We start from the raw sequence: 13,720 nt of genomic DNA, 5'->3' as shown, positions 1-13,720 counted from the left end.
TGTTGAGACTGTAGTCGGAGGTGAGACGGCAGCCATTGTTGAGACTGTAGATGGAGGTGAGACGGCAGCCATTGTTGAGACTGTAGTCGGAGGTGAGACGGCAGCCATTGTTGAGACTGTAGTCGGAGGTGAGACGGCAGCCATTGTTGAGACTGTAGTCGGAGGTGAGACGGCAGCCATTGTTGAGACTGTAGTCGGAGATGAGACGGCAGCCATTGTTGAGACTGTAGTCGGAGGTGAGACGGCAGCCATTGTTGAGACTGTAGTCGGAGGTGAGACGGCAGCCATTGTTGAGACTGTAGTCGGAGATGAGACGGCAGCCATTGTTGAGACTGTAGTCGGAGGTGAGACGGCAGCCATTGTTGAGACTGTAGATGGAGGTGAGACGGCAGCCATTGTTGAGACTGTAGATGGAGGTGAGACGGCAGCCATTGTTGAGACTGTAGTCGGAGGTGAGGCTGTAGTCTGATCTGCGGCTGTTGTGTAGATAAGGTTTGGTGGTCTTACATCTGTGTCTCCTCCACCATCTCCTCCTGTTACGGATTAATAGACAATGGCTGCATTTGTCTTTTGAGTCTTGTACTGTGCCATGGAATATGTTGGCGCTATATAAATAAGGATTATTATTATTATGAGAGTGACCCGCTCCTCCTCTACATCTAGTGCAGTCTCCAATGGATTACGTGACCAGCGGCTGAACTGTCCTGGGTGGGATCCCTCTCCACTGGTCACCATGCCAGTCATGTCCAGAGGACAGGAGGGGGCGCTGTTGTATACACCTTCTATCTGCTGATCCTCATCTCTCTACAGGACACTGGACTCAGCCCCAGGGAACTGGCCAAGTACGTGGCCCACGAGATGGGGCATAACCTGGGCATGAGACATGATACTGAGCACTGCTATTGTCCTGCAGCCACAGGGAAATGTCTGCTCTCCCGACGCACTGGGTAGGTGGTAGTGTGCAGTAATGGCAAGACTCCTGAAGTACTCTGTGCTGCTGGGGACCCTGCTCCTACTATGTAACTCTATAGGATCCGCACACTCCTCTCCTGACATCCTCTGTGCTGCTGGGGACCCTGCTCCTACTATGTATTTCTATAGGATCCGCACACTCCTCTCCTGACATCCTCTGTGCTGCTGTGGACCCTGCTCCTACTATGTAACTCTATAGGATCCACACACTCCTCTCCTGACATCCTCTGTGCTGCTGTCACCCTGCTCCTCCACTATGTAACTCTATAGGATCCACACACTCCTCTCCTGACATCCTCTGTGCTGCTGGGGACCCTGCTCCTCCACTATGTAACTCTATAGGATCCACACACTCCTCTCCTGACATCCTCTGTGCTGCTGGGGACCCTGCTCCTCCACTATGTAACTCTATAGGATCCACACACTCCTCTCCTGACATCCTCTGTGCTGCTGGGGACCCTGCTCCTACTATGTAACTCTATAGGATCCGCACACTCCTCTCCTGACATCCTCTGTGCTGCTGTGACCCTGCTCCTACTATGTAACTCTATAGGATCCGCACACTCCTCTCCTGACATCCTCTGTGCTGCTGGGGACCCTGCTCCTACTATGTAACTCTATAGGATCCGCACACTCCTTTCCTGACATCCTCTGTGCTGCTGGGGATCCTGCTCCTCCACTATGTAACTCTATAAGATCCGCACACTCCTCTCCTGACATCCTCTGTGCTGCTGGGGACCCTGCTCCTACTATGTAACTCTATAAGATCCGCACACTCCTCTCCTGACATCCTCTGTGCTGCTGGGGATCCTGCTCCTCCACTATGTAACTCTATAAGATCCGCACACTCCTCTCCTGACATCCTCTGTGCTGCTGGAGACCCTGCTCCTACTATGTAACTCTATAAGATCCGCACACTCCTCTCCTGATATCCTCTGTGCTGCTGGGGACCCTGCTCCTCCACTATGTAACTCTATAAGATCCGCACACTCCTCTCCTGACATCCTTTGTGCTGCTGGAGACCCTGCTCCTACTATGTAACTCTATAAGATCCGTACACTCCTCTCCTGACATCCTCTGTGCTGCTGGGGACCCTGCTCCTACTATGTAACTCTATAAGATCCGCACACTCCTCTCCTGATATCCTCTGTGCTGCTGGAGACCCTGCTCCTACTATGTAACTCTATAAGATCCGCACACTCCTCTCCTGATATCCTCTGTGCTGCTGGGGACCCTGCTCCTACTATGTAACTCTATAGGATCCGCACACTCCTCTCCTGACATCCTCTGTGCTGCTGGAGACCCTGCTCCTACTATGTAACTCTATAAGATCTGGCTCTGCGGTGACTCCTGGCTCGGCGAGGTCCTCTGGTGTCCCTCCTCTGGTCCTCCTGCAGCGTCTGTGGGGGTATGCAGCTTGCAGCTCCCTGACGGCTTCACTGTGTTAGGCCCTTGCTCTACCTGCTGCCTGGCCTCCCTGCATTGCCTGAAGTGGAGACACCTCACCCCCTTCCCTGCTGTTTTGGCTCCCATCCTGACACTTTCTACTGGGACATTCTGCTAACCCTGTGAGTACTCCCTGCTGTTTTTTTGGACTTTCTTACACTCTTCAGAGACCTTTCTAGCAGGGAATTTATTTTTTGTTGTCGTGCACTGCAGTGGTGTGAAGGGAGTGCTGAGCCCCTACTCCACCATCAGGGGGGGGCTCCTCACCTTCCTCCACTTGCTGTGTGTTATATGCTCTGCAGTATATCCCCACGGAACTAGCACTGCTCCCACTGCTCTATTGGCACCTCACGGGTACCGGGTTTGACTATGGAACTGTGTGACCGCCTCATGTAAGGCCTGGTGATACTGCGAGTGTACCTTCATTACCTTCTATGGTCGCTTCTCATTGTGATATGTCCAGAAGACGTCCTAACACCTCTACTGCTCCCTCCCGCACGCCGGGCCGCTCTCTTACTCACTCACCATCAATCTCTACCTTCCTGTCCCGATCTGGAACCTCGGCTACTGGGTCTGGCACTGATTACATGGCTCCTCCATCTCCTCCGCTACGCCAATCGCAGCCACCTCCTTCACTGTCTGCCACCCCCCCTGGACATGACATGCAATCCTTGGATTCAGCCTCCCTGCCCTGCTCGGCAGCTCATATTGCCTCTGCGGACTTTCAGCTACTTCGGGACCTTATTCAAGCTCTGCCCACTAAACAGGACCTGGATGCTGTAGTTTCCCGAATGGAACAATCCCAGGCACAGGCCCTCGGTGCGATCCAGTCTGATGTGTCTCAACTTACTACTAGGGCTGACGCTACTGATCAAACACTGTCCTCTTTGGAACAACGCCTGTCTGCAGTGGAGAGCAATCAAACCCACTCTGAGGCCCGCCTCCAGCATATTGCTTTGCTCCTGGATGACCAGGAGAACCGGGGTCGCAGAAATAATATTCGATTACGAGGAGTGCCAGAAAAAGGCCCTCAGGATGATCTGATCAGCCGTATTAATACCATTTTCAATATGGCGACTCAACGCCCGCTGGATGCTACCTTCATGATGGACCGTGTGCATAGAGTCCAACGTTCTGGCCCGCTTGACCCTGCTAATCCTAGAGATGTTCTGTGTAGACTACATTACTTCACGGACAAGGAACATATCCTGAGGTGTGCCTGGGATATGGGATCGGTGCCTTTTGAGAATGCCTCTGTCAAGCTCTATCCTGACGTCTCATCCCGCACTTTGGCTATGCGCCGTGCCCTTCAGCCGGTGTTGACTCTGATTAAGGACTGTGGAGGTTCCTATAGGTGGGGTCATCCCTTCCATTTGATTGTTCGTGTTGGCTCGTCTTCGATTGTTGTCCGTTCCCCGGCGGACTTGCCTGATTTGTTTGCCTCCCTGGATGTGCGCCCTGTCTCAGTCCCGAACTGGCTTGCTCTGGATTCCTCCCGCCCTACTATATCCAGGCGCGGCCGCGGTTCCAGGAGTTCTTCTTCGGCTGCTTCTAGAGAGAGACCTCAGCGAAACTCAACTCCACGACGTCTTCCAATACCGGATCCGCCTGGGTCTCCGCTCCGTCAACCAGATCTCTCAGCTCAGCTTCCCATTGAAGCATGATCCCTCATGCCACCGGTCTTTGATCTGCCCACAGGACAGTGTTGATATCCTTTTATGTTGAGTGGTCTTGGACTTGTGTCGCGGTTGGTGGACATTTTCACTATGTTTATTTTATTTTGTTTTGTGACTACTCTGTTCCTCTTGATCCTGCTCCTGCTGGGCTTTATAGATGGCCCTTGTTGATATTGCTGTGTTTTTATACAATGTTGTTATTTGGACCTTAGAGTCACTTTGTAGCCCTGTGCTTCCTATCCCTATACACTTTGTTGGGGGTGGGGGCATAGGGTCTTCCTTACCAGGTACACTCGTGGTGCTTGCGGGCCCACTTCTCCCCCCATCTTTTCTTACTCCCTCACTCCTTCCTGTCTGTTGTTGTGCCCCTGGCCCATTTGTCTAGGGGTAGTTAGATTTGTTCTACTCTTGGTTCTTTTTCCTTTTCCTTTCTCCCCCCCCCCTCTTTCTTTACTGCTCTCCTTCCTCTACCCTGTTACTTTCCTCTCTTTTTTCTCTCCCTCTCCCTTTACCCTCTTCAATTCTTCGCCCTCTCCCCTCCCTCCCCCCCCCTCCCCCCTTTTTTTTTTTTTTTTTTTCCCTCTGCTCCTAGGGTGTGAGCTGGGAAAGCCCGTCTCCCTCCATGCCTCCGCTTGATCGCCTTTCCTCCATCACAGTGGCCTCCCTCAATGTGAGAGGCCTTCATAGTCCAGAAAAGCGCTCCGTACTCTTCAATCTGCTCAAAGGTAAGCGCCTTCATGTTGTATTTTTGCAGGAAACTCACCATTGCTCTACCAAGCCATACAAGTTGACTAATGCTTGGTTTCCTCATGCATATCATAGCTCTTCTCCTGACCCGAAATCCAGAGGGACTAGTATCTTGATTTCTCGCTCCCTGCCTTGGGAACATTTGGAGACTCGCACTGATTCTGAGGGGAGACTTGTTATGGTAAAGGGTCGTATCTCCTCTCAACTTTTTACTTTTGTTTCTTTGTATTTACCTAACTCGGGACAGGGTCGTGCTCTTAGTTCTTACTTAGGGCTGTTGGACGGCTTTGTGGAGGGCTTCCTGGTGGCGGGGGGTGATCTTAATCTGGTCCTAGACCCTTCATTGGACTCTTCTGCTGGCGTCTCTTCTCACCCTTACTCGCTCATCAGGAGGGTTAAGAGAGACCTTCATTCCCACCAGCTTGTGGACTCCTGGAGGTTACTCCACCCATTGGATAGGAATTACTCCTATTACTCTCCGGTCCATCACCGATACTCTCGTATTGACTACCTCTTTGTCCGTCACCAACATCTCCATTCTTTGTTGGCTGCGGAAGTCGACAACATTACTTTCTCCGACCATGCTTTAGTTACTTTGTCTGTTTCCTTGTCCTCTCCTATTCCTTTCCAGCGTCAGTGGAAGCTTAACGCATCACTTCTTGATGATGTAACCATCCTGGATTACATTAAGACCCGTTTGGGGGAATACTTTGAGAGGGAGGAATTGTCGGGGATTGCTCCTCCTATGGTGTGGGAGGCTCACAAATGTTTTGTCCGGGGTATTCTGTTGCAACATGGTTCCCGCTTAAACAAGGAACGCCGGGCTTGTATTGAATCTCTGCTGCAGCGGATCCGCTCGTTGGAACTCCTTCATAAGCGCCAAATCACTCCTGATGTTTATTCCCAGCTTGCCAGCGCCCGGGAAGAACTCCGTATGCTCGTCACTGATAGGGTGAAGGGTACTCTAGCTAAATGCAGACGTCATTTTTATGAGTTTGGAAATAAGAGCGGGCGTTCCCTAGCTAGGGCCCTTCGGGTTCAGCAGTCCTCCACCTACGTTGCATGCATCGGTTCCGCCCAGGGTACTCAGTTACACTTGCCCCTTGATATTGCGGCTGCCTTTCGGGACTACTATGCCTCTTTGTACATGTAGACTCTGGCCCTTCTCCTCTTCCTGAGACGGTGTTCCCTGATCGCATTCGTTCTTATCTCTCCTCCTCTGGTCTCCCGTCGTTGTCTTTGGAGGACTTGACAGCCTTGGAATCTCCTATTGTTGAAGAGGAAATTTCTTTAGCTATCTCCAGTATGGCAACGGGTAAGGCCCCAGGCCCAGACGGCCTTACCTTGGTATACTATAAGAAACTTGGCCCTGAACTCCGCCCCAGACTGTTGAAAGTTTTCAATTCTCTCACCGATGGCTCGGCCCTTTGTCGTGACTCCCTGCGTGCTCACATAGCAGTTATCCCCAAACCCGGAAAGGACCCTCTTCTGTGCTCTAACTACCGCCCCATTTCGCTAATCAATGTTGACCTAAAAATTTTAGCCAAGATCCTGGCGACCCGTTTATCGCCCTTGCTAGGAAATATTATTCACCCGGATCAAGCTGGATTTTTACCCGGCCGTGAGGCTCGAGATAATACTACCAAAGCTATCAACCTCCTGTATGGGGCTAAACAGTCGGGCTCTCCTCTCATGCTTCTTTCAACTGACGCTGAGAAAGCCTTCGACAGGGTCAACTGGCGGTTCATGGAAGAGACCTTGTTACATATTGGTCTTGGACACCGCATGATGAGTTGGATCATGGCTCTATACTCTCTCCCCACAGCGATGGTCAGGGTGAACGGTTTACTGTCCCAGTCCTTCCCTATCCGAAATGGCACTAGGCAAGGATGCCCTCTCTCGCCTCTCATTTTCGTCTTGACTCTTGAACCCTTCCTCCGCCAGGTTCGAGCCGATCCGAACATCTCAGGTGCTGCTCATTCTTCCCGTTTATATAAAGTGGCGGCGTATGCAGACGACTTGCTATTTTTTCTCTCCTCCCCTCATGTTTCTCTTCCAGCTCTGATGTCTGCCTTTCAGGTTTACTCGACCCTTTCAAACTTTAAAATCAACTTTTCGAAGTCGGAAGCCCTTAATGTGACCCTTTCTTCCCCAGCGGCCACCTCATTGAGTCAATCTTTCCCTTTTCATTGGGCCCCCACTTCTCTCAAGTATTTGGGGGTTTATCTTACTCCGGATCTGAAAGATCTCTTTCGTTGCAACTTCCCCCCACTTCTGGCGTCTATCAGGGCTGATTGTACTCGATGGTCCGCTGGAGCCTTTACCTGGTTCGGGAGATGCGCGATTTGTAAAATGAACGTTCTTCCTCGTCTTCTCTATTTGATGCAGACGCTTCCCATTCACATTCCTCTGTCTTTTCTTAGATCCCTCACTTCCATCCAACTGCAGTTCATCTGGTCGGGCAGACCCGCCCGAGTGAGTAAGGCTTTTCTCTTTCGTCCCAAGAGATGTGGTGGTTTATCGCTTCCGGACCTGAAGTCCTATTACTTGGCTACCCACCTGACTCGTGTCGTGGACTGGTGTAGGCATGCTGTTTCTAAACCTTGGGTCTACATCGAACAGGCATTCTCTCCGATCCCTTTGCAGGTTGCCCCATGGTTGGACTCCTCCTCATTGTCATCTCTCTTTTCTCACCCTACCCTTGGTCCCACGCTTCGGATTTGCTCCAGGGGCCTTGTTCGCTCCACTCTCCTCCCTAAGGATTCCGCTTTTTTCCCAGTGCTGGGCAATCCTGCTTTTCCACCTGGAATGTTTGATCGAGTTTTCCGTAATTGGCGCCGTCATGGGATTTTTCGTGCCTGTCACTTCCAGGACGCAGGGGGATGGAATACACTTCTGAGCTCTCAGGCCCCTCCTGAGCTGCCACCTTTGGATGCTTGGCGGGGGATGCAACTTCGTCACTTTTTGCATTCTCTTCCTGCTCCTACTGAGTTCCGTGTCGAACCTACCCCCTTGGAGAAGATTTTTGTTGGTGCTGGCCCCCTCCGCCACTCCCTCTCGCTCACTTACCAGATCCTGGTTGAACCTCCGGAGGACTTTGTTCCGCCGTTCTTGTTGAAATGGGAATCTGACTTATCCCTTTCCCTCTCTCAGGAACAGCGTAAGCGCATTTTTCGCCTTTCTCATACTGCTTCCATCAGCTCTCGCTACCAGGAGGCCAGCTACAAAATCTTATCCCGATGGTATAGGGTCCCTACGAGACTCCATGCTATGTTTCCTCAGGTCTCCCCATTATGTTGGCGCTGTGGCGACGAGGAAGGCACGTTGCTACACGTTTTTTGGTCCTGTCCTGCCCTTTCGTCCTTCTGGGAAGGGGTCAAGCGGATAACCCTCCAGCTTACTGAAACTTCTCACCATTTGGGCCCTGCCTTGTTCCTCCTTAATCATTGTGAGTCTTCTGTAAAGGTCTTTAAGCGTTCCCTGCTTAGATTCCTGATCCTCGCTGCCCGGGCTTGTATCCCCCTTTTTTGGAAACGAGTGGATCCTCCTCCTCTCTCCCTCTGGATTTCGAAGGTCAACGAGATAATGCACATGGAAAATCTCACGTCTTTCCTGCATGGTACGACTGAGGCGTACACCAGAACCTGGTTCTACTGGTTCAGGTTCCAACAGTCTGCAGAGTACCGGACGCTCCTGGGCTCTGACCCCTCCTCTGATTGATACTCTTGTTGTTCGTCTCAGGTATTTGACCAGTGGTTGCTCGCGAGCCCTTCCTAACTGGCTGTGGTATGGATGACCTGGCGAGCGCTCTCACTGGTTTCCTGACTGCTCACACTCACCCCTACCTACCCTTTCACCCTCTATGTTTAGTCCTCTCCCCCACCCACCTGTCCCACTCACCCACTCCCTCCTCCCCCCCCCCTTTTTGTTTTTTCTCTATGTTGCTTTCTTTGTTTTTATTTTTTCTTGTGTTGCACTGTGTGCTTTTTTGTTCGCAGGGCGGGTGTTCGCCTTGTTACTTGTAATTGTCTTTTCTTATTGTATAAAACTGGAAAATTTTTCAATAAAAATTTGAGTTACAAAAAAAAAAAAACTCTATAAGATCTGCACACTCCTCTCCTGACATCCTCTGTGCTGCTGTGGACCCTGCTTCTCCACTATGTAACTCTATAAGATCCGCACACTTCTCTCCTGACATCCTCTGTGCTGCTGTGACCCTGCTCCTACTATGTAACTCTATAAGATCCGCACACTCCTCTCCTGACATCCTCTGTGCTGCTGTGACCCTGCTCCTACTATGTAACTCTATAAGATCCGCACACTCCTCTCCTGACATCCTCTGTGCTGCTGTGACCCTGCTCCTACTATGTAACTCTATAAGATCCGCACACTCCTCTCCTGACATCCTCTGTGCTGCTGTGGACCCTGCTTCTCCACTATGTAACTCTATAAGATCCGCACACTCCTCTCCTGACATCCTCTGTGCTGCTGTGACCCTGCTCCTACTATGTAACTCTATAAGATCCGCACACTCCTCTCCTGACATCCTCTGTGCTGCCTATACCCGGTCACCTCACTGACTGCATACTCAGCCCCTCGGCCTATAAATGTTGGGCTGTGCGGTTACTCTGCCACCCTGAGGACGAGTCCGGTATTTCAGGCTCCAGGAAGATTCCTAAATCCTGCAGAATATCCATTTGTGTTATTTTTGTTTTGGGAAGATTTCGGGCAGAGATCTATAACTATCCTGAGTGTAATAGCGTGGGGTCTATGGGGAATTAGAGTGTCCACTGGGCGGGGTCAGGTGTATGTGGGTGTGGCCTGGTGTAACCTATGCCATTGTCTTTATCAGACACAACATGAATGAGGTGTTCAGTGACTGCAGCCACAGCGCCCTCCATCGCTTCCTGGAGGAGACGGACATCACCTGCCTGATGGACAGACCCCGCACCTACATAGTGAGTCCTCCATAGTCACCTCTGACACGCCCTGGGCCTATATATACCGTATATAGTCCTTGTCTTACTGGAGTCTCCTCCCTTGTAGTCTCTGATCGTCATCGCTGCTTGTGCTGATACACAGCAGCCAGTCTGAACAAGCCGAGCTGTAGTGTAAAGCATGGGGGAGGGAGAGCAGCAGTGAGTGATGGGACAGGGGGCGGGTTCTAGACTACCTCCCACCACTACAGACAATGTAGCTGAAGGGTGCTCGCTGATCATATCTAATTGAGCTTCAGTGTAAAGCATAGAGGCCGCTGAGGGTCGGGAGAGGCTTCAGACTCTGTATATACTGGTATATATTAGTCACTGACTAACATTTTCCCTCTAGGATGAACCGGTGCTGCAGGACGACCCAGTACAGACCCTGGAAACCAGTAAGTCCCTTCTTCCGTCTCCAGTACGATGGCGGGTCCTTGTGTCCATGTCTTGGCTGATCCTGGCGGGTCCTTGTGTCTGTGTCTTGGCTGATCCTGGCGGGTCCTTGTGTCTGTGTCTTGGCTGATCCTGGCGGGTCCTTGTGTCTGTGTCTTGGCTGATCCTGTCTCTTCTTCTCCAGTCGGTAAGGTGTCGCTCGTCCTCTGCCTGGTCGTCTCCTTCGTGGCTTTCATCATCATCTTCAGGAAGAAGACGTGCCAGAGACCAGGAGAGAGGAGACTGCAGAAGACATGGCCGTCCTGAGGGGGGCGTCGTGGTCATGGTGTGGTCCAATATGGCGGAGAAGCCGAGGAGCGTCCTGTGAGGTCTGGTCGTGGATTGTCCAGCGTGTGATGGTGGAGATGGATGAGGACACCACTACTGTCTCCGGGGACTGTCCTGCAGCATGCTGGGACTTGTAGTTTACCTAGAGGACGGCTGATGATGTCATCGGTGTATAGTGTACATAAGAAGTAACGGGACTGATGGGGGTTGTAGTCGGAGAGCGGGGGGTTATTGTGGCCAGGACACTAGATGGCAGCATTTGTCCTGTGCAGAAGACTGTGTCGCCCTCTGCTGGACAGAGCCTAATACAGCACAAGGTGTATCTGCTATACAGGTTCCAGGGTAGGACATAAACATTCCTGAATTTATTATACAGTCCTTTGAAAAAGTTTGGGCACCCCTATTAATCTTAATCATTTTTAGTTCTAAATATCTTGGTGTTTGCAGCAGCCATTTCAGTTTGATATATCTAATAACTGATGGACACAGTAATATTTCAGGATTGAAATGAGGTTGAAATGAGGTTTATTGTACTAACAGAAAATGCGCAATATGCATTAAACCAAAATTTGACCGGTGCAAAAGTATGGGCACCCTTATCATTTTATTGATTTGAATTCCCCTAACTACTTTTTACTGACTTACTGAAGCACAAAATTGGTTTTGTAACCTCAGTGAGCTTTGCACTTCATAGCCAGATGTATCCAATCATAAGAAAAGGTATTTAAGGTGGCCAATTGCAAGTTGTTCTCCTATTTGAATCTCCTCTGAAGAGTGGCATCATGGGCTACTCAAAACAACTCTCAAATGATCTGAAAACAAAGATTGTTCAACATAGTTGTTCAGGGGAAGGATACAAAACGTTGTCTCAGAGATTTAACCTGTCAGTTTCCACTGTGAGGAACATAGTAAGGAAATGGAAGACCACAGGGACAGTTCTTGTTAAGCCCAGAAGTGGCAGGCCAAGAAAAATATCAGAAAGGCAGAGAAGAAGAATGGTGAGAACAGTCAAGGACAATCCACAGACACCTCCAAAGAGCTGCAGCATCATCTTGCTGCAGATGGTGTCACTGTGCATCGGTCAACTATACAGCGCACTTTGCACAAATAGAAGCTGTATGGGAGAGTGATGAGAAAGAAGCCGTTTCTGCACGTACGCCACAAATAGAGTTGCCTGAGGTATGAAAAAGCACATTTGGACAAGCCAGCTTCATTTTGGAAACAAAGATTGAGTTGTTTGGTTATAAAAAAGGCGTTATGCATGGCGTCCAAAAAGAAACAGCATTCCAAGAAAAACACTTGCTACCCACTGTAAGATTTGGTGGAGGTTCCATCATGCTTTGGGGCTGTGTGGCCAATGCCGGCATCGGGAATCTTGGTAAAGTTGAGGGTCGCATGGATTCCACTCAGTATCAGCAGATTCTTCAGAATAATGTTCAAGAATCAGTGACGAAGTTGAAGTTACGCCGGGGATGGATATTTCAGCAAGACAATAATCCAAAACACCGCTCCAAATCCTCAGGCATTCATGCAGAGGAACAATTACAATGTTCTGGAATGGCCATCCCAGTCCCCAGACCTGAATATCATTGAACATCTGTGGGATGATTTGAAGCGGGCTGTCCATGCTCGGCGACCATCTAACTTAACTGAACTTGAATTGTTTGTCCAAAATACCTTTATCCAGGATCCAGGAACTGATTAAAAGCTCCAGGAAGCGACTAGAGGCTGTTATCTTTGCAAAAGGAGGATCTACTAAATATTAATGTCACTTTTCTGTTGAGGTGCCCATACTTTTGCACCGGTCAAATTTTGGTTTAATGCATATTGCACATTCTCTGTTAGTACAATAAACCTCATTTCAATCCTGAAATATTACTGTGTCCATCAGTTATTAGATATATCAAACTGAAATGGCTGTTGCAAATACCAAAATATTTAGAACTAAAAATGATTAAGATTAATAGGGGTGCCCAAACTTTTTCATAGGACTGTATATATAGACATTCGGCAAGTATGTTATCCCATATCTCCTACCTACTCACTCCCTGCATGAAGGGGGCGCCACCACTACCTGTAACCTCTGCACCTGTTCACACAGAGGGGTGAGCGCCAACTCACTGGAGTAGGAGAATAACCGACCCCAAGACGGACCTGACCACATAGCACCGAGCTGTCAGCTACGTCACCATTCAATATTTGGGTTGATTTTGGAAATTCAGGACTTTTGGTGACTGTATATGAGTGAGATATTACTGTCTGTGTGTATATAGCGGACTGTGTATACACTTATACTCCGCGTACATTATATAGGATATCCCTGTATACTCCGGGTACAGTATATAGGATATCCCTGTATACTCCGGGTACATTATATAGGATATCCCTGTATACTCCAGGCACAGTATATAGGATATCCCTGTATACTCCGGGTACATTATATAGGATATCTCTGTATACTCCGGGTACGTTATGTAGGATATCCCTGTATACTCCGGGTACATTATATAGGATATCCCTGTATACTCCGGGTACGTTATGTAGGATATCCCTGTATACTCCGGGTACGTTATGTAGGATATCCCTGTATACTCCGGGTACATTATATAGGATATCCCTGTATACTCCGGGTACATTATATAGGATATCCCTGTATACTCCGGGTACATTATATAGGATATGCCTGTATACTCCGGGTACATTATATAGGATATCCCTGTATACTCCGGATACATTATATAGGATACCATTGTATACTCCGGGTACATTATATAGGATATGCCTGTATACTCCAGGCACAGTATATAGGATATCCCTGTATACTCCGGGTACATTATATAGGATATCCCTGTATACTCCGGATACATTATATAGGATACCATTGTATACTCCGGGTACATTATATAGGATATGCCTGTATACTCCAGGCACAGTATATAGGATATCCCTGTATACTCCGGGTACGTTATGTAGGATATCCCTGTATACTCTGGGTACATTATATAGGATATCCCTGTATACTCCGGGTACGTTATGTAGGATATCCCTGTATACTCCGGGTACGTTATGTAGGATATCCCTGTATACTCCGGGTACGTTATGTAGGATATCCCTGTATACTCCGGGTACGTTATATAGGATATCCCTGTATACTCCGGGTACATTATATAGGATATCCCT

General features: G+C 49.3%; 1 protein-coding gene across 1 annotated transcript; it reads left to right on the top strand.

The window, feature by feature from the left end:
• The first annotated feature begins 861 nt into the window (after positions 1–861).
• LOC142196720 (disintegrin and metalloproteinase domain-containing protein 19-like) lies at positions 862–10,739 on the top strand. Its single transcript, XM_075266697.1, has 4 exons — positions 862–947; positions 9,694–9,799; positions 10,170–10,215; positions 10,398–10,739. The coding sequence occupies exons 1-4, from the start codon at positions 877–879 to the stop codon at positions 10,517–10,519; spliced, it is 345 nt and encodes a 114-aa protein (XP_075122798.1). The 5' UTR covers positions 862–876; the 3' UTR covers positions 10,520–10,739.
• The last annotated feature ends 2,981 nt before the right edge of the window (positions 10,740–13,720 follow it).

The sequence above is a fragment of the Leptodactylus fuscus genome, chromosome 1 (assembly GCF_031893055.1).
Source record: "Leptodactylus fuscus isolate aLepFus1 chromosome 1, aLepFus1.hap2, whole genome shotgun sequence".
Lineage (NCBI taxonomy): Eukaryota > Metazoa > Chordata > Amphibia > Anura > Leptodactylidae > Leptodactylus > Leptodactylus fuscus.
The sequence above is the reverse complement of the archived record's forward strand: the minus strand, read 5'-3'. Positions and strand labels throughout refer to the sequence as shown.